At 36.2% G+C, this 27,299-nt stretch overlaps 1 protein-coding gene across 2 annotated transcripts in view; it reads right to left on the reverse strand.

Moving 5' to 3' along the window:
* Nucleotides 1-27,299, reverse strand: part of erbb4b (erb-b2 receptor tyrosine kinase 4b) — a 310,282-nt gene that overhangs the window by 22,452 nt on the left and 260,531 nt on the right. For both annotated transcript variants that reach the window (XM_082174552.1, XM_082174551.1), the window contains exons 19-20: nt 26,902-27,000; nt 23,997-24,182 (exon numbers count right to left, since the gene is read on the reverse strand). In XM_082174552.1, the coding sequence (XP_082030678.1) occupies nt 23,997-24,182; nt 26,902-27,000 (285 nt within the window). The remainder of the gene's footprint in view (nt 1-23,996; nt 24,183-26,901; nt 27,001-27,299) is intronic.

Below are 27,299 nucleotides of genomic sequence, written 5' to 3' on the forward strand. Positions count from 1 at the left end.
ACAAGGAAAGTGCTTGCTTGTACCACATAAAAAAAGCTTTCCTTCTCTTTAGCTGTTTTTATTTCTTCAGTGAGAATAGGAAGGTTACAAGACAATAAAAAGGAAGACACTTGGGTGAGAACATCTATGAAGGTGCCCCCCTGAATGTCTGAATGTTCATATTGGAGCCATGCAAACAAAGGTTCAGCCCATAGTATTGTCCTATAGAATGCACTTTGTCAAAACATTTAGAAATGTTTGTCACAACTATTTTCATTGACATTGAGTCCTGGCTGTAAGCAGAGGCATACACACGCACACACTATTTTATTTAAAAGTAATTATTTAGCAACACGTTAAATAATTCCACATGCCTTAGAACAGAGGACATCCCTTTTGGAACAGAGTCGAATTCTCTCACCCAAAAGCCTGATAACATAAATATCCTATCCCCATGTATTAAAAAACACAGGCTCGTTTCTCTCGCTCAGTGTGAGTGAGCAGTGCACTGCAGTTCCTATCAGTTGATCCACGTTTCTCACAGGACTAAACCCGAACCCATTCCACAGTCAGAGCACAGGCCGCTTTGCCCCATTCACTCTGGTCCCAGTGTATTTAAAACAGATTACTTCTGCAGCCCGGACAGTCAATCAATACTCACTCTGATTACAATAAGCCACAAGATGGCCGCGGCACACAATATTTATCCCCAGAGTGGACTTCAGTGTAATTAGAAATCAATGGCTCACACAGTCCATTAATGCAGCAGACCTGCTGATAGAGCAACAGAGAACGTCGCATACGCGAGTGTTAAAAGCCTGGAAGAGAGAACAGGCGACTTTATGAAATAGCTGAGCAGTTATAGGCAACCCCCTTTCAAATAATGTTCAGTCTGGGGATTCTACATTAACGTGTTTATAAGGGCTTTCATAGTGACACTGAGCTCACAAAGTGTGCAATACATATTCAATGCTTATACAAAGCATGGGTGAATATAATTCACCATAAATTGCTAAGTATCAGTGTAGAGCAGATGTCTTCAAATAAAATTGAATGAGGGCCTATAACATAAATAATAATACAATATAACATGCATGTAGTGCCATTTTAATGTATTTCATACATACATTGTAGTGATGCTTGCATCAATCTCTTTACTCTAAGCACCATTTGTTTACTGCATGCACTGCTTTGTGACATCGCTGCTGATTGAGCAAATATTTGTCATATTTTAAGGATTTTGAGTTTGCAGTCCAAGTACAATACGATAAGATAAAAAGCACATGTACCGCAAAATACTGGCAAGAAAACCTCTTTCTTTTAAGTTGTAGTTACGGACCATACACAGTAAAATAAACCGTGAACAGTCCAATTCACAAACAAATGACTCTTATGAATCGGTTCTTTTAGTGCTTAAAAATACAGTGTGAACCAGTTAAGTCTGATGCCTCTTTTAATGAATCATTCAAAAAGACTCACGTTCTCATGAGTTCACTGAATCAACTCAATGAATCCGTTAGAGCTGCAGTATCAAGTGATGATTAAATATACTACAGTCTATTTCAACAATATCACAAAAATTATGTTTCAAATATTGGTACAGCTCTGATTCGACCACAGATCAGTCACGTTGATATTCCGACCAACAGCAACAGCGAGTGTGATTATCTGTGATATTGATTTTAAACAACAGTTCAATGAACAAGAATGAGTAAGTTACATTTTACACACAATATTGCAAATTGTCTAGTTTTGTTCGGCCAAGGATAATAGTTCCAAAAAAAGCAACAGCAGAAACATTGTGCATAGAGCAAAACACAGCACTGCTGCATTGTTCTTTGAATTGAGAAATCGCATTGTTTATAATACATTTTAATGGAGGTCAATGAATATGTATACTTATAGCTCTACTTCAGCTTCATTTAAACTTAATATTGTGTTTTTGTAACACATTACTTAAATTTTTTCCATAAAAAAAATAGGTCTAGATCCAACAGATTGACGGTTCCTCTACAATACCATCACAAACCCTCAATGGGCTCCAGGTGAAGACCCCCTCAATATGGAGAGATCATTCTTGCACTCACCAAAGGAAACTCAGAAAGGATTTGTCTCCATGTTTAGTAATCATGTTTCAAAATGAGAGCTTTAAAGGAATGAAAAATCTTCTTGTTTCATCATTATTGGATTACTATCTCTATGCCAATACTGCTTCCCCCATAAACTGCTCTGATTAAATTAACTTCCTTCCCAACTGGCTTTTGACCTTTTGAATGATGTCCTTCATTCCCTAAGAGATGGATTTAAATTGTGTTTGTCACTTATTAAGTGTTTGTCATTTTGCAGTGATGTGAAGTTCTCTAAAGCCTTCTGTGCGTTTCCTGTCTCTGTGGAGGATTCGTGAAATAAGACTGGGAATAATCACTGAGTAAAGAGTGAGGAGTGTGACCTGTGAAGACCCACTGCAGAGAAAGTGATTCAGTCCTTCTGTCTCTTCACCCGCATTCACACTCTTTATCCTCACTTATACCTGTAACCACATCTGACTGGGATTAGACTCAGCCAATTTTTTCCTCATTCGAGACAAATAATCTGTCCCTGCTATTTCAGCTGTGCAGAGCGTGGAGCCGTGTGATTGGTTTAGTCTAGCAGGTGTCATCATCAGTATTCTGAATATCCTTTCTGAACAGTGTTACAACCACAAAACCATTCCATCAATTCCAGACCTGTCAGCACACCACAGTCGCTTGGAAAAAAATCAACAACATTGGAGGGGAGATCTGTCTATCGACTATTCCTTCAATCACACAAGTGATTCCTATATAATGCCAGCTGGCGCTTTTTAGGAAGAAATTGGGGCTTTGACCTTGTAGATAAAGTTTACTACTTCTTATTTCAGGCAATTCAAATCACTGTCCAAAAATGTAGTCATGTAGGATGAGATTGTGTCGAACATCTTAGTACGCCAAGAGCATCAGCATTCCAACTGCATCAGATTTAAAGGGATAGTAAAAAAATTTTATATATAATTTACTCACCCACATGTCATTCCAAACCTTTTTTTCTCTCCATGTAATGAAAGTCAATAGGGTCCAATGTTGTTTTGTACCGCATTGACTTTCATTGTATGTGCAAAAACAGTTAAAACTTATTTTGTAGGTGAACTATCCATTTACGTTTTAAAACTGTAGCACTTTATAAAAAGCTTTGATTTACAAAAATCATGATTAACAAAATACTACTTTATCAGCTTTTTTATAGCCTAATATACTGTACACTACATATTAGAACGAGTGAAGGATCATGTGGCACTGGAGTGATGATGCTGAAAATTCTGCTTTTCCATCACAGCAATGAATTACATTTTAAAATATATTCAAACAAAAAACTTTTTTAAATTTTTTTATATTTCACAATATTAATTTATTTAAAAAAAAATTACTGTATTTTTGATCAAATAAATGCAGCCGTGGTGAGTAAGAGACTTCTTTCAATAACATTAATTATTCCAAACATTTTACCGGTAGTGTGTAGATGACAAAACAGCTTTCTTGTCATTCACATTACCTCCTTCTAAATACCAGTAGATAAGAAAAATGTTTAGGAAAAAATTCAGCAAGAAATAGTTCCAACGACAGCTCCAGTGAGGACGCCTGGTCACCCTAGCCTGTGTGTCCCAATTTGAGACTTCAAAAATCGGGACCCCACTACTTTCTGAATAGAGGAATAAAAAATGCTTATTAGAAATGATGTCTCTTTTTCCTCTGTCAAGCATGTTATTATCTAGCACCTGGACTGTGCATTAATAGAGGTTAAAGAATCTCTCTCTCTCAGACACACACAGGCTGCAAAAGGCAGGCGGTACACTCCCTCTGTGACCAATTTTCAAGCCAGTGTATGGAAAGAACACAGCGCAAGCACAGGAAAAAATAATAAAGAGCGGCATGCTGCACAGACAAAGGGCTAATTAAAAGCTGAGCAGCACAACATGGCTGACAAAAGAGAGACCAGTTTAAGTAGTTTGTGTAAACATGCCACTGAAGACTACTGGTGCAATCACAGAAAGGAGGAGGACGGGGTGTACCAAACAATTGACAGGTGGTGAGAGAGAGAGAGAGAGAGAGAGAGAGAGAGAGAGAGAGAGAGAGAGAGAGAGAGAGAGAGAGAGAGAGAGAGAGAGAGAGAGAGAGAGCACAGCAACAAAGAAATGAGGAGCAGTACATAGAGAAAGAGAGATGCAGTTAATACCAGTTGTGCTGCACTAAATAGCCATGTTGTGGTGTTAATAAAATGAAACTAAATCAGGGTTGGTTAAAGGTGCCCAATGATTTCTTTTAAAAACCAGGCATAAAATTAAGGATGTCACGATACACTTATTTTTAATTATATAAAATCTACCTACACCTGACCCAACCTAATATAATTTTATTTAAAGAAACTAAGCAAATGGAAAGCCTGGGTTCATCATGCATTTTCATTGCATTGTAAAAGAGCAGATTTTAATTTGGAAAATAACTCCTTCACTCATTGGGGAAAAAAGTTGAGGGACATGAGTAAGCAGTTAATGACAGAATTCAGTAAAAAAAATGAAGGTGTACTCAATGTGAATGTATAATTTCTGCATCCTCATATATATATATATACAGTATATATATATATATACACACATAGATATAGATATATATACTGTAGATATATGGATGGATATTTAGTTTTGTTTCAGGTTTATGTTTTCATGTCTTTTTTTGTGAAAATTCTCTGTTATGGTTTCCTGTTTGTCATGTGATTCCTTGCCCTCTTGTGATCATGTCTTGTGGTCTCATGTGACATGTTCTGATTGGTTCTTTCTGTTCACTGCTTTCAGGTGTGTCTTGTTTAGTCATTAGTCTTGGTGTATAAATAGCCCTTCAAGTCAAGTTAAAGCCACGTCAGGTCAATGTCGTGTTTTGTTTATTTTTGTATTGGTTTCACGTTTACTCCAATAAACTGCACATGGATTCTCCTTCAACTTGCCATCATGGGTATTTGTTAAAGAAAGCTAGACAAGAGACAATGGGAACATGAAGGCTATTTATACACCAAGACTAATGACTAAACAAGACAAACCTAAGGGCAAATGAACACAATGAACTCATCGGAACATGACGCATGAGAAGCACAAGTCACATGATCACATGAGGGCTATGAATCACATGACAAACAGGAACCATGACTATGAGAATTTCTAAATAAAAGACATGAAAACATAAACTTTAAACAAGTCACCTGATCCTTTAGGACTGATTTCTTATTATTTTCAATGTTGTAAACAGTTGTGCTGCTTGGTAACCGTGATCAATTTTTCAGGAGTCTTTGATGAGAGAAAGTTTAAAAGAACAGCACTTATTTGAAATATAAATCTTTTGTAACAATTTAAAAGGCTTTACTGTCACTTTTGACCTATACAGTGCATCCTTGCTGAATACATTTTTTGAATGGTAGTATAATATTTTTTAATATCCACTTGGCATCACCTCTACATCACATCAATCAGTGTGCCTTGTTTTCAGTCCACTGCACCAGTGAATAAATGATCCCATTTTGACAGGGGGATCTAATATAGAGGAAGTGAGCAAAACAACTGGAATGTCTTACATCATCTTTAAGCCTTTACAATTCGGTGGCATTTTCTTTCACAGTGAAGCACATGGTGGGATTGTGGATATTTTGGTAAGAATCAATAGTCTTTTTCCAGGTTCTGCATGCTAAAAAAGTGGGTGATTCTCCAAATAATTTCTTTAAAAAAGAAGTTCAGTTCAAGCACATAGTATACGCAGAAATACAAGGCCATGCTAATCAATACTGACATGATTCTGACTTTCTGGTGTAAAAGGTGTTTTTTAGTGATGAGCATGATGTATAATTTCACTCCTCAGGCATTCAAATTCATAAAAAATAAGAGGGAAAGAGAGAAAAAAAGAGGAAATTTGAAGTGTGTGTGTGTGTGTGTGTTTGTAGTGCTGAGTGTATATGTGTGTGAAAATGTGCCCTTGTGTGTGAGAGCCTGGCTTCTGTCCGTCACACTTCACTACCCATTCAGCAGCGCTCAGAGTGACAGAATACCAATAGGGAACTTAGACAGGAGAAGGACAACCGGGCCATAGTGAAACCGAGCTGGACGCTGACAGAAAAAGAATAAGGCAGGAGAGGCAGGACCCTGATCAAATCCTTCAACATATCACTGACATCTGCTTTGTAAATCATGGAATTAACATTAACCTGTCATTCCTATTTATAGCTAATCCATTACGGCCAAGACTCTGGAGTCGCCATAGTGCTAAGTGCAATGCTTTTTTCTGTTCTGCTTGCTTTAACAAAAACTCACAAAACAACTTTCAAAGTTCTGAGTCTTGCTTTCAGTTCAGCCTGTTTTAAAGGCATGAAAAAGAGCTGTACATTTGTCTATCCAGTGTTTAAAGCTTAGATGCCAATGGAAACAACATAATGAAGAAAATTATACTACAGTCTTGTCATCATAATGTCTTTCTAATGTCATAAGTGGTGAGCTGTAAGTGTTCCCAGATTTTACTTGCCGTCTTGATGAATTGATTTTGGCCTGCATGCATTATACTGTATGTGGCGTTCCAGCGGCTCTTAAAATCTGATTGGATAAGACTGAAATGAAGCTGTTACAAAACAGCTATAATATAGGTATATAATATAGGATTGCTTTTATTCTATAATATATATTGCCTCTATTCTTAGGATAATATTACTTGCCAGAATAAGTATTTACTGCAGTGGTCTTATAAATAAATTAATAATGAAAAAAAGAAAGAAAAAAATTATTTAAATTTATTTAATGTAAATCTTTACTGACCCCAAACTTATGATGCTTAATAAATAAATTATAATAATGTAATGACTAAACCTGTAGCAAACAGGCTCAGGCTAAAGTAAGGGGAAGCTACTATTAAAAGTACACTGCTGTTCAGAAGTTTGGGGTCAGTAAGATTTTTTTTAATTTTTTTTTAAGAAATTAATACTTTAATTCAGCAAAGATCCATTAAATGAAAAAGGTAACAATAAAGACAATTGTAATGTTACAATATATTAATATATGTTAAATAAATGCTGTTCTTTTGAACTTTATATTCATCAAAGAATCCTATAAAATCCTGTATTGCAGTTTGCACACAAATATTAAGCAGCACAACTGTTTTCAACATTAATAATAATAATTATCACTAAATCAGCATATTAGAAGGATTTCTGAAGGATCATTTGACACCTAAGACGAGAAAATTCCACTTTTTTTGAACAAATGAATGAAGCTTTGATTGGCATAAAACACTTCAAAAACATGATGGTGAAAAAAACAATGACATGAAAAACGGTAACACTTTTAATTAGGGAACACATATTCACTATTAACTAGGGGTTTTCTCTCAATAAACTCCTAATTACTGCTTTTTGATAGTAAGAAAGTTTTTGCTTATGTTTATGTATGGGGAGTATATTTATAAAATAAGGCATTAATATGTACTTTATAAGTACTAATAAACAGCCAATATGCTAGTAATATGCATGCTCAATATCACCTAGTTAGTAGTGAATAGTGTTCCCAAATCTAAAGTGTAACCAAAAAAACGTACTGGCCCTAAACCTTTGCGTGTATTTCTGTAAATATTAAATAATGTCCAGTAAAGAAGACAAAAAGAATGAGAAACCCTGATTTAAGGTATAGCTATGTTTTTTTTTATGAGAAAATATAGGTGAATTCTAGTCAAGTCACCTTCATTTATATAGCACTTTTAACAATATTAATGGTTTCAAAGCAGCTTTACAGTGATAATAGGAAATTACACTATCAGAGATTGTTTTGGCTTTACAGCAGCTCTAGGATAATGTTATTGTCCAGCTAAAGTTTTGATTGGTTGATTCACTTCCGTTGTGAAGATCATTAGTTATTAACTTAGGGACCGCTAACACGACACCATTCTAACAGAAAACACTCAACGAGCTCCGGCCGGCTCAAGGTGCAAACGATTATCAGTTATATCTGCGCAAACACCGACGTTGCGCACATGCGCATCACGTGTTCAGTCCATAGGTATGCGCGTTTTAATATATATGTGCGCAGGCTTGTAGTCCTTTACAAATCAACCCTCAACAAACTACTTGTCTGGCCTTAAAAATGTATAATACAGAATTATTTATCGCGTCCGCGTAGCCACGTGGTGACTCTGTACAGATAAAACGACAACGTTTTATCTATACAGAGGTAAAGGGAAGGGAAGGAGGCCTTCACATGGGAGAGCCTAGTTGACACTTCAGGACTGCGTTGCCGTCGTGTCCGGACGCAGTTCCTTCATCAGATCTGGATACAGCCTGGATTTGGCGGACTGCGGTAAACCTCAGGATAAACAGAGAGACTAATATTAACGTAGACGCCATCCTTCTTATGATGTAACAAGTACATCAGGATTTATGGGAAGTGTTCCCGGTTCCGGCTGACCTAAACTATGCAGCCTAACATTGAATTATATGAAGTATAATGTGTTATGTGTATACTAGGCCAAAGATATGTGATTTTAGTCTAGATTTGAACTGACAGAGTGTGTCTGCTTCCCGGAGAATGTTAGGAAGACTGTTCCAAAGTTTTGGTGCTAAATAGGAAAGGGATCTACCGCCAGCAGTCGATTTTGATATTCTAGGTATTATCAACTGGCTGGAATTTTGAGATCGCAATTGACATGGACTATAATGCGTTAAGAGCTCTCTCAAGTACGGGGGAGCTAAACCATTTACTGTAGTGCTTTGTAAGTAATCAGCAATATTTAAAAATGTATACGATGTTTAATAGGGAGCCAATGCAGTGTTGACAAAACCGGGCTAATATGGTCATACTTCCTGGTTCTGATAAGAACTCTAGCTGCTGCATTTTGGACCAGCTGTAGTTTATTTATTATGCGTGCAGGGCAACCACCCTTAATAGCATTACAATAATCTAGCCTTGATGTAATGAACTCATTAACTAATTGTTCCGCATTTGTCATTGAGAGCATATGACATAATTTAGATATATTTTTAAGATGGAAAAATGCGGTTTTACAGATACTAGACACGTGACTTTCAAATGAAAGATTGGTATCAAAGAGCACACCCAGGTTCCTAACTGTCAACGAAGACTTGACAGAGCAGCCATCAAGTTTTAGACAGGTTATTACGTGAGGACTTTTTTGTCCAATAATTAGAATCTCTGTTTTTTTCAGAATTAAGTAGTAGGAAATTACTAGTCATTACTAGTTACTAGTATCAGCTATGCATTCCGTTAATTTTGTGAATTGGTAAGTTTCGTCAGGGTGTGAAGAAAATAGAGCTGAGTATCATCAACATAACAGTGAAAACTAATGCCATGCTTTCTAATGATATCTCCAAAGGGTAGCATGTACAGAGTGAACAGCAACGGTCCTAGTACTGAGCCTTGTGGTACGCCATACTGAACTTTTGATCGATAAGACATCTCTTCATTTACTGCTACAAACTGATAACGGTCAGATAAGTATGATTTAAACCATGCTAATGCAGTTCCACTAATGCCAGCATAATTTTCGAGTCTATTTAAATGAATGTTGTGGTCAATAGTATCAAATGCAGCACTAAGATCGAGTAACACTAATAGAGAGATACAACCACGATCGGATGATATGAGCAAATCATTTGTGACTCTAATGAGAGCTGTCTCAGTACTACGATATGGTCTAAATCCTGACTGGAAATCCTTGCAGGTATAATTTCTTTCTAAAAAGGAACATAGTTGTGAGGATACTGCCTTTTCTAGTATGTTTGACAGAAAAGGTAGATTGGCCTGTAATGACTAATTCTGCAGGATCAAGTTGCGTTTTTTTAACAAGCGGAGGTACGTATCCTAATGACAAAGATGAATTAATGATACAATATTAAGAAGAGGATCTATGACCTCTGGAAGCATATCTTTCAATAGCTTAGTCAGTATAGGGTCTAACATACATGTTGTTGATTTAGATGATTTAATGAGTTTAATAAATTCTTCCTCTCCTATAGCAATGAATGAATCGAATTTTTCCTCAAGGAGACTACAATGCACTGCCTGATGCAATACTGTAGTAGACGATTGCATAGTTATAATTTACTCCCTGATATTATCAATCTTGTAAGTAAAGAAGTTCATAAAGTCATTATTGCTGTGCTGCTTGGAAACGTCTGGGCTTGAAGCTTTATTTTTCGTTAGTTTAGCCACTGTTTTAAATTAATACCTAGGGTTTTGTTTATTTTCTTCTAAGAGGGTTGAAAAATAAGCAGATCTAGCAGCTTTTAAGGCCTCTCTGTATGCAATCGTGCTCTCTCTCCATGAAATGCAAAATACCTCTAGTTCTTCTAAGCTATCTGCGATGCTAACGAGATTAAACTGATCAGGAAGATGATTAATAAAGCAATCTTTAGTGGCAGAAGTGATAGGTCTAACATATGCTTCTACTCAATACTTTTTTTTGTCCATAATTATAGTTTTGTCTACAAAAATATTGCTACAAATACATAGTTATTTTTTATGCATGTACTAGTCCTTGATCACTGTTACCACTGTTACCAGTGAGCTCTCTAGTAAAACTGCCTCTAGTAACGCCTCTAGTTGGCTCCATCAGCGCACGGTTCTGATCTCAGGTGTTGGGCCTTTGGGGAGGGAAATGGTGTGCCAGAACATATGCCAACACATGACCTTGTCCTGACGGACTGGGCTGTACTTGGCATGGGGCATGGGGCACCAGATGGGCTTGGTAATGTGCTCGGCGTGAGGGAGGAGCGAGACCTACGTGTTCCTCTCAATCAGGTAAGACCTGAAGACCTGGAGACCTGTGGAGGCCTTGGGGGTGGGGGGCCAAATTCATTAACGACACAGTGTGGGGGGCACAATAGGGGAGAGGGGGCATCACCCCCACCCAAAACTCTTATTTGTCCTCTGCTGTGACCTACAATCGTTAAAATCACACAATGGAGTTATTAGTGGAAATGGAAATGGATTAATGTTGTTTTCTTCCATACCATATTTTACCACAAGAGATAGTTCACCTAAAAATTCTGTCATCATTTACACCCACGTCATTCCAAACCTGCTATGGATATTTTGGAGAATGTTGAGGTCCAAACTACTTTGGACAAAAAAAAAAAAAAAACATTATTCAAAACATCTTTTATGTTCCACCTAAGAAAGTCATAGAGGTTTAGAACAACATGAGGGTGAGTAAAAATGATTACTTCATTTTAATTTTTGGGTGAACTATCTCTTTAAAAGCTTCCCAAGACCAACTATAACAGGTACTATGAAAAAAAAAATATATTTCAGAAGAAAATGTAAAAAAAAAAAATATTTCGAAAAATATATAAAATACAATAAAAACGCCATCCAAAATGGAGCAGAATGTATTTAGGTTAAGAGTGACTTCCACTCTTCAGACTTTAACTTTCAAGAAAAAATGAGTGATGGTGACAAATGCACTCCCACTCTCTCTCTAGGATGCAGTCACTCTCTGCACATGACTTGTTGCTGTTAATTGAACCTCATATCCACCAATTTACTGCTCAATTTGTTGGCCTGGATGCGTCTCTTTAAGCTGTAACGGATGCCTGGCAACACATTAACCATTCAGTGGGATAGAGACACGTTCCCGGGGAATCACACTGGGAGTGAGAAAAAAGACTGATGACTGAATAGGCTTCAAATGACATCTATAATTCAATATTAAATATTTAGTAACCATCATCATAAAGAGCTCTTGACTGTTTATACTTTACATAATGGAAAGGTTTTTAATTACATAGAGATGAACCATGTGAGTGATATGAGGTCTTCGATGAAACACAGTTGGTGCAAAGATAGAGAGAGAGAGAGAGAATTACCTACACACAGGCCTCACACCTCACCAATGAATGTGTGCAATTCATATAGACTACTTTATTATCCTTTTTGGAGCTTTTCTTCTGTATTTGTATTGAAAGTGCACCCTACACAGTCAGCAAAACCTCCTTTTGTGTTTCACAGAAGAAATAATATTCTTTGAAATGACATGCGGGTGGGCAAATGTCTCAATCATTTTCATTTTTGGTGAACTATCCCTTTAAATCAAATAACTCAATCCAGTGTGAATGCATCTGCTGTAAGGTCATGCAGTCGTCCTTTGCCTCATGTGGCATTACACCAGGGCACAAAGCAGAGCTTAACACTCATTTGCTGGGTGATTAATTTACTCTAGATATGATCTCAGATAGTTCATTGGCACCGCAGCCCATTTCCTTTCTAACAACATTGGCTTCTGCCCCATTTTAGAGTCTTTTTCTCACCCTTTTTTCTTTCTCTGACCTGGCCTGAACAATTGTTTACAGATTCAGAGCGAGGTCTGGCCTTCCTCGGGCCACAGTAAATTATACACACCTGTCTGCTCCTCAAAACACAGCTCTGTCCTCTAGTGTCTGTTAGGCGCAGGTCTTGCAAACCAATATTGCAGGTTGTGTTTGGCGCTGGGGGCCGGTGTGTGTATTTTTTTCAGGAAAAGGGGATGTTCATGCCTTTCCTCTGAGGCTGGTCTGGCTCCATTGCAACAATGAGTAAACCTCTGTGGCAGCCATGATAAGGGCATCAGCATAAGGCTTCTGGGAAATGTAATGAACTGTCACTGGTGTGTGAATATTGGCTATTTTACAATGGCTTGTGCAATCATCTATACAATTTCTTACGATTTTATTGACTTAAGTGTTATGTTATATTTGTAGAGATTAGACATGTGCCGGTATTCGGTAATACGATTTGTAAGGAATAATTGACGACGGGCCCAATAATTCAACTTATTTCAATATCGTGATAATACTGTATACCGTGATTAAAGCTTCAGCAATTATTGCAACATGAAAATTTGATACCATCACATCACCTAGTAGTGATAAATTTGTCAATTTGCTGTGATTAATCTTTTTGGCTTCCGCCAATTAAGTAAAATACAAGTAAATCGAAATAATAATAATAATAATAATAAGGCTGCATTTCAATGATCAAAAATACAGTAAAACAACAATATAGAAAAAATATTATTACAGTACAATTTAAAATATCTGTTGTCTATTTTAATATATTTTAAAATGTAATTTTCAGCATCATTACTCCAGTCTTCACATGATCCTTCAAAATTCATTGTAATATGCTGATTTGGTGCTCAAGAAACATCTTATTTTTATCAGTTAAAAAACAACATTGATTTGAATTAGATTTGTTTCTATCAATGTAATATCTTTACTGTTACTTTTAATCAATTTACTTCATCCTTGCTGAATAAAAGTATTAATTAAAAAATAAATGTTATAAAATAATTAAATTATAAATATACATAACAATATTATATATATATACACACACAGTATATATATATGAAGAGTTCAGATGCAAAAGCCTCTAAATGCATCTGAAATTTTCTTATAGTATGATCATTTTTATCAAGCTCATATATTTAAATTCAATAATTTCACTTAAATGGCAATGAAGATTACCTATTAATTGTCATTTAAGTGAAATTACTGAACTTAAATATACAAGCTTAATAAAAATGATCATTCTATAAGAAAATTTCAGATGGCATTTAGAGGCTTTTGCATCTGAACTCTTCATATATATATATATATATATATATATATATATATATATATATATATATATATATATATCTCACTCCAGTCTTCAGTGTCACATGATCCTTCAGAAATCATTCTAATATGATGATTTGATGCTCAAGAAACATTATTATTATTATTATGTTGCATTTATCCGAAATAGAAAGCTTTTGCAACATAATACATGTCTATACTGTCACTTTTGATCAATTTAATGCATCCTTGCTGAACATAATTATTAATTTCTTTCATTTCTTTCCCAAAAAATGTTATATTACATAAGCGGAGTGTCATCCATACACAAAGTTTAGTATCATGTTTATTATATTATAAACTAGATACTAAACTCTATATATGGATGGCGCTCTGCTGATGTTCGCATGCCTGGAAGAAAAATAAAACAAAACAAACAAAAAGCATTTTCTTCAGAAATGAGAAAAATTAGAGAAGGGTAAAGTCATTTTGCTTGAGGCGGCACAACACATTCATTCTTACGCTCCTTTAACTTAAGGCGCTATGCCAAATGTGCGTGTGTTTTATGTTTCTCGCAAAAACTCCTTCTGACAGCAAATGTCTGGCTTGGACTACACATGCACAAGCCAGAAATACAGAGAAAACAGAAAAAACTAAAGAGTGTGGGAGAAAGGTGTGAGATCGCGGCAGACAGGTACTATGTCAGAGCTAAATGAAGATGATCCTAAAGTGGGGAAAATCACATTTTCTCTGGGGAAAACCATTTTTTCCTCTAGGTTTAATAGGAACAATCAATAGTCTGTCATTTTAAAGCTAGAATAGTATTGTTAATATAAAAGATTATCTTCTCACAAATATGATACAATTAAAGCCAATTAAAGAGTTTTGTCACCCAATTTTGTCATTATTTACTTGTTACCAAGTTGTTCCAACTCTGTATGGTTTTCATTCATTTGTAAATTGTTTCATCATCACATATTAAGTCATGTTTATATAGGCTATATTTTATATGAAGTCATATGGAGTGTATGTAAAAGAGCAGTTATTATGCAGTATTTTGCATAAAATCTACATTTTTATTACACAGAAGGAAAATACATGTTGGAATAACATGAGGGTGAGTACATTTTTTCCTTTTTTTGTACTCCTTTAAGCTCCAGTCTATTAATCATTTACTTTGTCCAGGCGTCTCTAGGGGTCTAATATTGGCTGTGTGTGTATCAGTTTATTTCCACCATAAGTGTTTAAAAAGCTGACTTAAAACTAATTTAAATCCTGTGCCTTATGAAACTAGCCCTGGTGGAAAACCTCAATTCCAACCGACAAGTGCTAAGTGTCAGTCAGCAATTCAGACAACCTCTCCTATTTTCCCAGACATTTCTGCTCCAAATGTGCATCTGTGCTCCCAGCTGTCTGTCTGCATGCGAGCGGCCAGTGAGCAGTCCGTGATACTCTCTGCACGCAGACACATGGCTCGTCATCCTTTCTGTGCACGCTACAGCATAACAGATGGCCGCCTGTGGTAAATATGGCTAACTTGACCTGATGAAATAGCACAACAATCGATCCAAGTCATTATCGTCTCCAGCTAATTGAAGAGGCCTTGATGAAACGGCAAGAGGAAAACCGTTTATATTCAGATTAGATGATTGCATTTGCTAATGACTCGCATGTCTCTATTGCTCTTTAAGTCTGATAAAAGCAATTATGCTTAATTTTCTCTTCCTGTCATTCCAAAACAAATTCAACACCTGTAGTAGCTGTGACCAATTCAATTCCAGGGCTGTGTTCGAAATCGCCTTAAATAGGGCACATTTGTAGTGGTGTCCAAAACCATAGTGGACGTTATTGAGTGCACTCATTCAATCCCATGATGCACCACAATAATGAATGTACAACTGATGTACACTCAACGGCTAGAGAATACCCATAATGCACTGTGAGGGTGGCGTCGAATGAATTCCTGCGTCTCGCCAGAAGATGGAGCCCGCAGCTGAATCATCCATCCATCCATTTTACAAACCGCTGGTCCAATGTGTGTACAGCGTAATATCATACAGGAATAAATTCCTTTTGAATTGATTACTAAATTGTTTAATTAAGGTTTATGCATACTACTTTCCATGGCAGAGTACAATATAAATCTTTTCATTACTACTGGAGCTGCCAGTTTGCTAAGTTTCAAGCACAAACTATAAAAAAGCGGCAGCCCTTCCAGCGCAGTGTCAGAATTTTCTCGCTCGTTTTCATTCACTCCATCAAGTGGACTATATTAGTAGACTAATCAATGGAACAGTGAATGAGGGTATCTACTGGCAGTGATAGTTCACGCAAAAAATTTTATCCTGTCATCCTTCACTCACCTTCATGTTGTTCCAAACCTTTATGATTTTTCTTTCTTTTGCGAAACACACAAGATATTTTAAAGAATGTTGGTAACCAAACAGTTTTGGTGTCCATTGACTCCTATTGTATTGACAAAACACGTAAAGATATTTCTCATAATATCTCTATGTCTGTCTTTTTTACTGAGATTGTCAAAATGCCTTCTGGTATTGCATTATCTGCTAATTGTCAGTGCTATTTTGGTTTTATTTAGTATTACAGCTTTTATTAATTTGATCAATTAATGTTATTTTTTATTCATCTGTTTTGAATTAAGATTTATTTTTTACATTTTCAGCTTTCATTTAAATTTGATTGAACGTTTTTGTAATTTTTTTAATATTACTGGTTAGGATTAATCTATTTTTAATTAAGTTTTAGTTCCATTTTAGGTTTTATTTATTTACAGTTAGTAATTTTAGTGCCCTTAAACTTATTTAATTTAGTTGCCAAGCACATTTCCAATTTTTGTTTAGTTTTTTAATGTAATATTTATATTTTATATAAAATTAACAAAAATGTATTAAATAGTTTTAGCTAATGATAATAACCATGACAAGAATACATGCAAAGCTAAATCATAGCAAAAGACTCTTGTTTCTACCCATAAGCATAATGTTTCTACCCTACCTTTAGGAATGCACAGAGTGGCCCTCATTTATCATTCTTGCGTAGAAACGGGCGTATATGTTGGCGTAAGATTATGCTTACACTCCTCTCACCGCCTGATTTATGAAGCTGTGCGTACCTTTGAAATCCAGGTGTACGCAATACCTGCCCTTGATAAATGCCGCGGCTGAAAACGATCATCATTAGAATAACACGCCCCTATATATTCAAGTCTCCGCTTCCCCCACGCCCTCATTTTACGCCATGGACACACGGAAGACGGCAAAGAAGAGAAACTTCTCCGACGTGGAGATCGAGACCATCACCAGGGAAGTGGAAAGAAACAAAATTGTTTTATTTGGGAGTTTAAAAGTTTTAAAATAGCTGTTTGGATGAGCAAATGACCTATCACAATGCACTATTTTACAGCACGTGTTTTGAAACAATTAGCATTTAATTTCGTATCACGTCACATGTATTGGGGTGTACAATAGTGATGATGATGTGATGTGGAGTACCATTCATTCACATTAATAATTGCATGACAATTTGTAATATTCTTCCTATTATTATTATGATTATGATTTTTATTATTAATGACGCTTAGAAGAAGAACGTCGTTATTATTATTATTTGTATTATTATTATTATTATTTAAAAGAAGAAGAATGTCATTTTTATTATTTTGTCAGTCTGAATAATTTTTTGGTCATTGAAAGCCTTTCATTACTGAACCCAGTCCGTGCGCACCTGCCAGGCCTAACCCTGAAACGTCAGGTAAAGCGCACAGGCTCGCATCTGAAGGAATACATATGCCTACAAATCGAATGCTTTGGTAAAGTCACACAAATTAAACATTGAAGTCCATGTTGCACAAAAATAAACACTGAAGTTTATAATTACTATGCTGTTGTTTTTTTACAGTGGGTCATAATATATCATATCTTTTAGTTTGTCAGTGCGTTTTGTGGTGTTAGGAATTGTTTTTCTGCGCATTTCCGCACTAACTCAAAACGTGCATACATGTACACCACCTCCTGAGCTGGCGTAGGATTTGAGCGTGCCGTACGCCAACGTCCATATTGATAAATCTCAAAGTCACCGTGGTTTTGGGTGTACACCAGGTGTACGCTGGAAATTTGGTGTACGCACTTTTGATAAATGAGGGCCAGTGTGCCTATAAACGCTGCCTATGTAGGCAGCTTACTTGGGTTTAGAACGCAACAAAAACAACACTCAAACTTCTCTTCTTAGCATATCTTTCATAAAACTCTATAGAAAGTTACAGCTTTGTTTTTGTTTTTTGGTTGCACGTCACATGACATGCTCATAGAAATTGAGGACAAATGACAGGTCCCCATACCCCCCTCGTTCCCACCACAAACAACCGACAGATTCACAGAGGTCAAAGCAATTAAAGCTGCTCTGTTAGACAGGCAGTTTTGATATCCAGATAATTGAAAGTGAAGCCCCTGCTAAACTGTTGGTGTCCATTTTAACTTCATCTAACAATGGCGAGTCGCTCTAGTGTCTGCAGGTCTACTGAGCTCTGTGTTACCTGACACCTGTGCTGTCTTACTCTCTCTCTTACCCGTTTAAAATTTCAGCAGCCCAGCACAAAAAAAGCAAGGTTGAGAAAGAGTGAAGAAGAGGAGATGTGAGATGAATGATTGTGTGTGGGAGAATGACAAAATATATTTCATATGAATATTGGAAAAGATCTGTATGGATGGCCTTTAAAGTAAATTGCTTTGCATCAGTTTGTTTGTCTTGGGTTTGCAGGACTCAGAGGATGTTTTTAAAGGTTCAATTCAAATCAGAGAGATCTAGGTTCAGGTATGAGCTAACCGGGATGACAATTACAGCTTTATTTAGCTAATTAGGTTACATTGTTCAGAAAAGGTGTTTTTTCAAGACATCTTCACATATCTTTATCTACGGTCAATCAGTAGATTATAATTAGCAAGTTAGAAGCCAGACAATTGTCATCTCAACTAAAACCATTGAATATCGAGCGTCAATTTAATTACATCTATTGAAAATTCAATTGGCTTAGCTTCAAACATGAAGAATGGGAGGATTCCAAGATTTCCTCAGATGAAATGAACCATGAAAGGATAAAAGGGATAATTGTTGCCTGTGATTGTATCAGTATCATCATTGTTCTTAATAAGAACTCTGTAACTTGAAACCGTCTACCTAGAGTGTATTTACACTTTCCATTATAAAGTTCACTTCCAACTGGCAGAACCATGTCAGGTGTGTTTTGGAGGATTTTCTCGCTCTCTCTATATATTATGGAAGCTAATTTCCGCCACAGAATAAAACATTTTAAAAGACAATTGAGACTTTTTATCTCACAATTGCGAGTTTATAAAGTCAGAATTGCATGATATAAAGTCACAATTGCGTGTTATAAAGTCACAATTGCGAGATATAAACTCACAATTGCATGTTATAAAGTCAGAATTGACTCAATGGTCACAATTGCGAAAAATAAACTTGTAATTCTGACTTTTTTCTCGCAATTGCGAATTTATATCTCACAATTCTGACTTTATATCACGCAATTCTGACTTTATATATCCCAGTTGCGTGTTATAAAGTCATAATTGCGAGATATAAACATGCAATTCGGAGAAAAAAATTCGTTTCTCACAATTTTATTTCACAAATTTCACAAATGTATTCTCACAATTGCAAGTTTATTTCTCATAATTCTGACTTTATAAATCACAATTGCAACTTTATATCACGCAATTCTGACTTTTTATTTAATATATACACCTCTCTCCCCTAAAATATATTTACATACTATTTGGTTTTATCATATTTTTGTTAGCAACGGTCTGCAAATCAACCAAAATGGGTCGAACTTTTAGAAATGGATGGACTTATTAAAACTTCTAATTACTTGAAACTACTGTGATGTGTATTTTTCCCTGTGGGGCTTGCCATAGGACGTATACTGGAAACTGATGGCTGGCAGGACCGTTAACTCAGTAGTCCCTGAAAGACGCAGGCACAAACATCAGCTCTCTCTGATTCCAGAATGACTATGTAAATGAGCTGTAAAAGAAGTGCATGGGATGCAGTCTTAATGAGTGTGAATGCATGTGTGAACATTCTGCTGTTTCATGCTGTGTGTTCTGTTGTTTGCCTGTGCTGTCACTTTCTGTGTGTCACAGTCTGTTTCCTTAACAATTACACCTCTAAGCTGTTTTCTTAAATGCCACTCGGAAAATACAGACTCTAGTAGTAAACATTCAAAACACAATGACCAAATGTGTAATTACTGCACAAATGTAATGGTACAGTGCCTCACAATTAGTATTTGAGGGAAACTTCAGTCTTGCATGGCTGCAGATGGTTGTCAGCTCCACACTGTTCATTTGAGAGATGGTGCTGCTTTGTATTGCTCTACAAAATCCTTACTTGAAGATCTCACCTGTTCACAAAGACTGCCACTATACAAAAATACTCACACGCTAAGAGGATGAAGGTTGCGGCAAGTGGCCAGTAGAAGTCACAATAAATCATTGTTTTTGTCTCTCTCACACACACACACACACACACACACACACACACACACACACACACACACACACACACACACACACACACACACACACACACACACACACACACACACACACACACACACACACACACACACACACACACACACACACACACACAAAGTGCCTGACCTTTTCTTTAATAAAAAGTACTACTGGGGGTCTCTGGTGATCTCACAGGGCATCAAAATTTAACCTTCCCACGTCAGGCTTATGTTGGCTCTTGAGTGAGTCATTTTCTAAAGCATCTACACTTGATCACACCTATTCTGTTCTACACGCACATGTCCAATTCATTAACAGAGCACACTTGAAATGTGAAAGAAATAAGGAAGCGCAAATGCTGCTTTAGTGCACCTCTGGTCAATCTCATCTCATTGAAATTATTCATTTATTAATCTACTTATTAAAATTCCTTTCATGCCTGATTATTTCATAAATAATCTATTGCATGAAGTGTGTTCCCCCCCACCCCCCCCAAAAATAGGCTTGTAGTCATCTAGGACACTTTGCCATGTTCTATCTCTCTGAATGGTACTTGTTAAAAAACGCTTTCCGTTAATTTTTTCTTCATGTCCTCTTTCACTTTTTTTTTTTTTTTTTTTTTCTCTCCAGAAGAACAATCGCTCTGTCCGGTTCCAGTAGTCATAACTCTGCAGGGCTCAACAATAAGGATGGCCTGCTGACCCGAGGTCAGTGTGAGAGAGATTCAGCCTAGCTGACAGAACAGACACATGGCCTTTAGGGACAGGGCTGTGTTCTTACTGTAAAAATTAACAAAAATTGATTTCGTACATCCATTTTTTAATGCCTTACAAACTTAAATGTTTGGTCTTGAAACCATCAATAACACTGTTGTATTTTATGTTGTTTTTTTTTGCAAAGAAAAAAAATTCCACCAACATACTTAATCTTTTATTTAATTTCCGTAAAGGAAAAAAAAAATATATATATTTATATATTTGATAGATTGTAAAGATATAAATAACAAATAATAAAATATATATATAACATTTTTTAATAAAAATATTGCTAAAAATAAAAATTGACCATTCTTTTGTGGTGGGGACAGTGAAAATGTTTGCAGGGCAAGTATGTGAACAAATGTGAACTACTTGCCTGACACTGAAGTTTGTACAATCTGTTCAATGACTGTCAGAATGCCTTGCATTATATGTATAAAGAAGATGGCACTAAGTGTCTTGTGTGCTGCAAGAAGTAGTACTTGAATAATTGTCACAAGGACAATAGGCAATTCATCATTGTCTCCAAAAACAATTGAGTTCTTGTTATCATATATATATATATATATATATATATATATATATATATATATCACTACACAACTATCTCTATGACTTTTTTCTTTTCCTCTGGCCTCATTAGAAGAAACTCCTCATAGCCAGGTGGCATAAAACACACACACACACACACACACACACACACACACACACACACACACACACACACACACACACACACACACACACACACACACACACACACACACACACACACACACACACACACACACACACACACACACACACACACACACACACACACACACACACACACACACACACACACTTTGAGTATGAGTGTATGTCAGAGAATCTGCATGAAGAGGGCATTGCAAAAACAACACACTCTATATCTGTAATAAGGTACTTGTAAATAATGCATATACCACGGTTTTGCTTCATCAATAATGCATGGACCACAACAAAACATAAGTAAAAATATTATTATTTTTTCTTCTCAAAATGAGTTGGTGTAGTAACTGACCAACTTTGTGCAATGGATTCAAATAAATGGTATGTAAAACACACAGTTTCAGAGACACCAAAGCCCTGTTTCACTGATAAAGATCCACATCCACAATCACCGCAGTTGTTTGCAATAGGGCTTAATATACTGTATGTGTCCAAGGAATTGGCTAACTGAAATACCTCTCTATATCTTTGTATAATGCATCGGTGAAAGGTTGGTTTATGGTATTATTTTGAAGCCAGTAATTTAACACCACGACTATATGAGGTGACATTTCTAAAGCCTTGGCTCGTTTTGCTCGTTTTATATTGAAAAGAACAGGTCAGACACTGTCTGATTTTACTCCCACACTGCAGCCTGCTCCTAGAAAGACTATCATAAGGTGAGCCTAATACATAAATAATAACCTCCGGTTGTATCACTTCAGGTTAACATTTCTCAAAAGTATTGTGCCTAAAATCTTTTTTCTGCATGGCTGATTTGGAAAGCCTCTGAAGTGGTCATGTGAGTACAGCAACCAAACACCTGAATACCAACTAGCCCTCTTAAACTATGATTTAAATGCATGAGATTTATTTAAACAGTTGAATCTGGCTTTGGTCTGTTCATCTGTACAATACAAAGCTAAGCTCACACCAGCAGTGGCTAACATGGACATTCATTTCTATTGGTTATAATGTTTATTTGTATGCATTAGAGAATGTATGTATTATAAAAAATATATTTTATTATTCTATTTATTATTATTTGTTTTTCAGTAACCCTTTCTGCATGCTACATAGTTACCCAAGTAGGTGGTGACAAAGGGCTGACTGTTTGAGTGAGTCATGCATCATTCACAAAACAAAAAAAACACTTCTAAAATATGGAAACTCTAAGGGGACATGGTGCTTAAAAAAAAATTAGATGGGAGGAAAAATAAAAAGCCAATGCTTTTGGGTTCTCACATTTGTTTTGTGTGTGGTTTGCGAGTGAATGCAACGTTTCTCGGGAGAACGCAAACATTTTGCGAGCGAACGCAAAGTTTCTTGGGGAAACGCAAAACATTTGCTCATACTTTTTTTCTTCACCATGTCCCATAAGGGGCTCCGTAAAAATGTAACTCGCAATGATAGATGGATGGATGGATGAATGGATGGATGGATGGATAGATAGATAGATAGATGGATGCAGCCTTGGTGAACATAGTTTGTTTTCAAACATATTTAAAAAATCTTAATGACCCCAAATTTTTAAAAGGTACAGTATGTACCCTTTCTCTCCCTCTCTCTTATTATTATATATTTTTTTAATAATCAAATACAATTCAGGCTGCAAACACCATTTCATGTTAACTTTAAAATAGTTTTAGCTGAAGTATATCAGTTCATACTGCAGTCTCTGCTTAAATTATCATGTCAACTACCACCTGTGATGTAACTCCTGTGTAACCCGGTGCACTCATATTCAAGATACCTTTTTTCTTTTCCTTTTAAGAATATTTTGTAAACAATAATTCCTGAAATAGCTCTGTTACTGTTCTGCTTAAATCATTGTTTTAACCCCCCTCCCACACACACACACAGAACTGATATACAGTTCTGCATCTCAGAGGTGTCAGAGGTTTTGTTTTGAGTGACAAAAAGCAAAGCTCACAGATACAACTATGAGCTCAGATCGGACAGAGCGTGTCTATCCCAGCAGCCTTTGAGGTGCTGCTGCTCTGAGATCAGTCGCATGCACTCCCAGCCTGGGAGACACAGAGAGGAGGAAATATGATCACCATTGGTGTGGGAGGAAGATGAACAGAGTGGTACAGACAGCAGACGGGGTTGGGGGTCCAATATCAAAGAAATATGGCAAAAATGATGCTCGCTGCATGACTGGGAAGAATTTAATATGTACAAATGATTAGTACTTCCGAATAAAAACATGAGCCACATCAATGGCCACAGAACTATAAGATAAATAAGAGTGGTCTCAACTAATGTTGCATTTAAGTATATCTCTAAATCTCTGGTTCAATCAGGATTTGGGGTGTCTTACCTTGGCGATCTGAACACACCAGTTAAGCAGTAACTGGGAGCCGATGTTGTCTTTGTGCTCGTGCACGTAGTCCAGCAGACAGCCGTGGGGCATGAGCTGAGTGACCAGCTGAATGGTTGGGCTCAGACACACACCCAGTAACCGCACCAAGTGAGGATGCTCCATGCTGGCCATGATCAGAGCCTCCTGGAGGGAAAAACACAGCGACTCAGAGCACAGGAATCCATAATCTATCAATCACAATGAGTGGATTAAATGTCAGATTTTACAGCATGTAAAGTAAATGTCTTAAACTGTTCTTTATACACACACATATATATATACAAACACACACTGTTGAAAAGTTTGGGATCGGTAGATTTTTTTATGTTTTTAAAATAAGTCTCTTCTGCTCACCAAGGCTGCATTTATGTGATCCAAAATACAGTAACAAAAATGGTGAAATATTATTACAGTTTAAAATAACTGATTTCTATTTGAATATATTTTAAAATGTAATTTATTCCTGTGTTGGGAAATCATTACTCCAGTCTTCAGTGTCACATGATCCTTCAGAAATCATACTAATGCTGATTCGCTGCTGAAGAAACATTTATTCTTATTATCAATGTTGATAACAGTTGTGTGCACATACAGTTGTTTTTCACGGATTCTTTGATGAATAGCAAGTTCAAACAGCATTTATATGAAACAGAAATCTTTTGTAACATTATAAATGTCTTTACTGTTACTTTTGATCAATTTAATACATCCTTGCTGAATAAAAGTATGAATTTCTTTCCACAAAAAATAAATAATCGTACTGACCCCAAACGGTATTGTATGTTACAAAAGCTTCCTTGAACTTTCTATTCATCAAAGAATCCTGTTTTTTTTTTTGTTTTTTTACATACCAGTTTTCATTCAATTTCAATTCAATTATAATAATTTTTCACAATATTACAGTTTTTACTGTATTTTTGGTTAACTAAATGCAGCCTGGGTAAGCATAAGAAACTTCTTTCAAAAACATTAAAAAAAATCTTACCGATCCCAAACTTTTGAACGGCAGTATAAATATTACTGTTCAAAAGTTTGGGGGAATATAAAAAAAAAACATTTAAAAAATACGTTTTTGAAAGACTCACCATGGCTGCATTTAAAAATCAGTAAAAGCAGTAATATTGTGAAATATAATTAGAGTTTTAAATAACTCTTTTCTGTTTTACTGCTTTAAAATGTAATTCAATTCTGTGATTGCAAAGCAGGAATCATAATAATATGCTGATGCTCAAGAAAAAAATCTTATTATCAATGTTGAAAACAGCTGTGATACCTTATTTTCTGTTGTGGAAGCAGCATTTATTTAAATGGAAATCTTTTGTAACATTATAAATGTATATACTGTCACTTTTTTGATCAATTTAATGTGTCCTTGCTAAATCTCACTGACCCCACGATTTATTGTTACACAGCTCAGTCCAACAATACATTATCTGTTAAAAGATGGCATATTCTGAAGCAAGATAAACAGTGCACGCCTTATTGGGCTACAAATATGTGAGACTGAATGGCAGTGTCTTATATTTGACAAATGAGAGCATGTTTCAATTACAAAAAACAGAAGTGCATGCATGTAACAAAGCTTTAGCAAAGACAATTTCTTAAAGATTTGTTCTGAAGCTCTTCTCATGCATGTTGAAACACACATCCATGACGTCCCACTGAGATTCATAAGTGAAACAGCCCCATAGATATAGTCTGCTGCAATAAGTGTAGTCTGCAAAATGAGTGTTGGATTTATTTGCTTTGTTTCACGATACTTGCGTAAGCTGGAGGATTTACAAGGCAGACTTATTACCCATAAATCACTAACACTGCACACTTGCATGCTGAAGATGAGCATCTACAAAATTTAACAAAATCTTTATGCTTGTCTATTTCAGTTACTGTGCTTCAGTACAGAGTGATTAAGTAAATCTAGTCAAAAATAAGAAATGCGTGAAGCATCTTACTAAACGAGAACACATTTATGATCCAAATTCCAGTTTATATCCAACATATTTAACTTGTGGTCCAAACAAAAGATGGCACAGAGTATGAAAGTATCAGGGACTAAGAAAATGCAGAACATAAAAAAATACATATAATTTCCACAAACAGCTGAGGGGATAATTCAGAAATAATTTCCAAACCTCGGGCCATAAGGTTATATTACTGCAATAAAAGATACCTCAGCCATTAATATGATTTCAGGCCTTGGAGGGATCCTATTACGTTTGTTTGAACATTTTGAAAAAAATAAAATGGTGTGTAGCACACATCCAACATCCACAAACACACACACAAACCCATTATCTGAGCACTACATAAAATGACACACTTGACAGTTATATAATGAGCATTCACACTCCTGCTATTCTCCAGCTGCTGAGATGATTGCGTGCCCGTCCAATCAACAGCGGAGGCCAGCGTCTACACGTCTGATCCGCCTTCACGTGCTTCTGTTGTTTAAGCGCAGTATGAGTGGATCTGTTCATCTACAAACCCCTAAGAATATTCTGAAAGTGAAATGCCCATTAACACTGATGAATTGTGGGAAATACCTTATGTGGGGGAGTCATGGAGAGGACGCTTTAATGCATGCACATATGCTCAAATATCTTAATGAAAACAAACACATGCATTTTCTAACATGAAAAAGACGCAACATTCTACACGCAAATAAGCAGAAATAACCTGTTTTAGATTGCACTCAACGTGTGTGTAAGGGCCTTTGGTAAGTGTTTCATAGTCCTTGCATCATCTAAGAGGATGTTTCAAGGTTTACATGCATTTTTCCTTTTGAACTACTAAAGAGCTGAATATTCGCTTAGTAGAATTACAGAAACTACAGCTGCAAGCCTTGCAACAGAGTGACACTCACATCCATGAACTCTACATTGGCTTTGGGGCCCGTCGCCTCATTCAAGATCTTTATGGCCACGGGAATCTTCACAGTCTCACCCTCAGGAACCCAGATACCCTGAAATCACAAAAAAATATATTTCTTGGGAGGAATTGCACTTTTTTGTTTACTGTAGAAAATGTGAATGTTCATGCAAAACTAGCATGTATTGACGCTAGATTGTTGATAAAGTCTTCTGAGTTGTTCTTAACACACTTCTAAGGTGTTCTTAGTGGTTGTTAGGTGGTTAAAACGAGCCTACACTCAAATACCTCCTTCAAAGTAAGTATAATATTTTCATGAGTTTTGATATTGATTTGAAGTGCACTACAGATCAAATGTTTGGGGTTGGTAAATATTTTAATGCTTTTGAAAGA

Source organism: Leuciscus leuciscus (genome assembly GCF_965113295.1).
Source record: "Leuciscus leuciscus genome assembly, chromosome: 7".
Classification (NCBI taxonomy): Eukaryota; Metazoa; Chordata; class Actinopteri; order Cypriniformes; family Leuciscidae; genus Leuciscus; species Leuciscus leuciscus.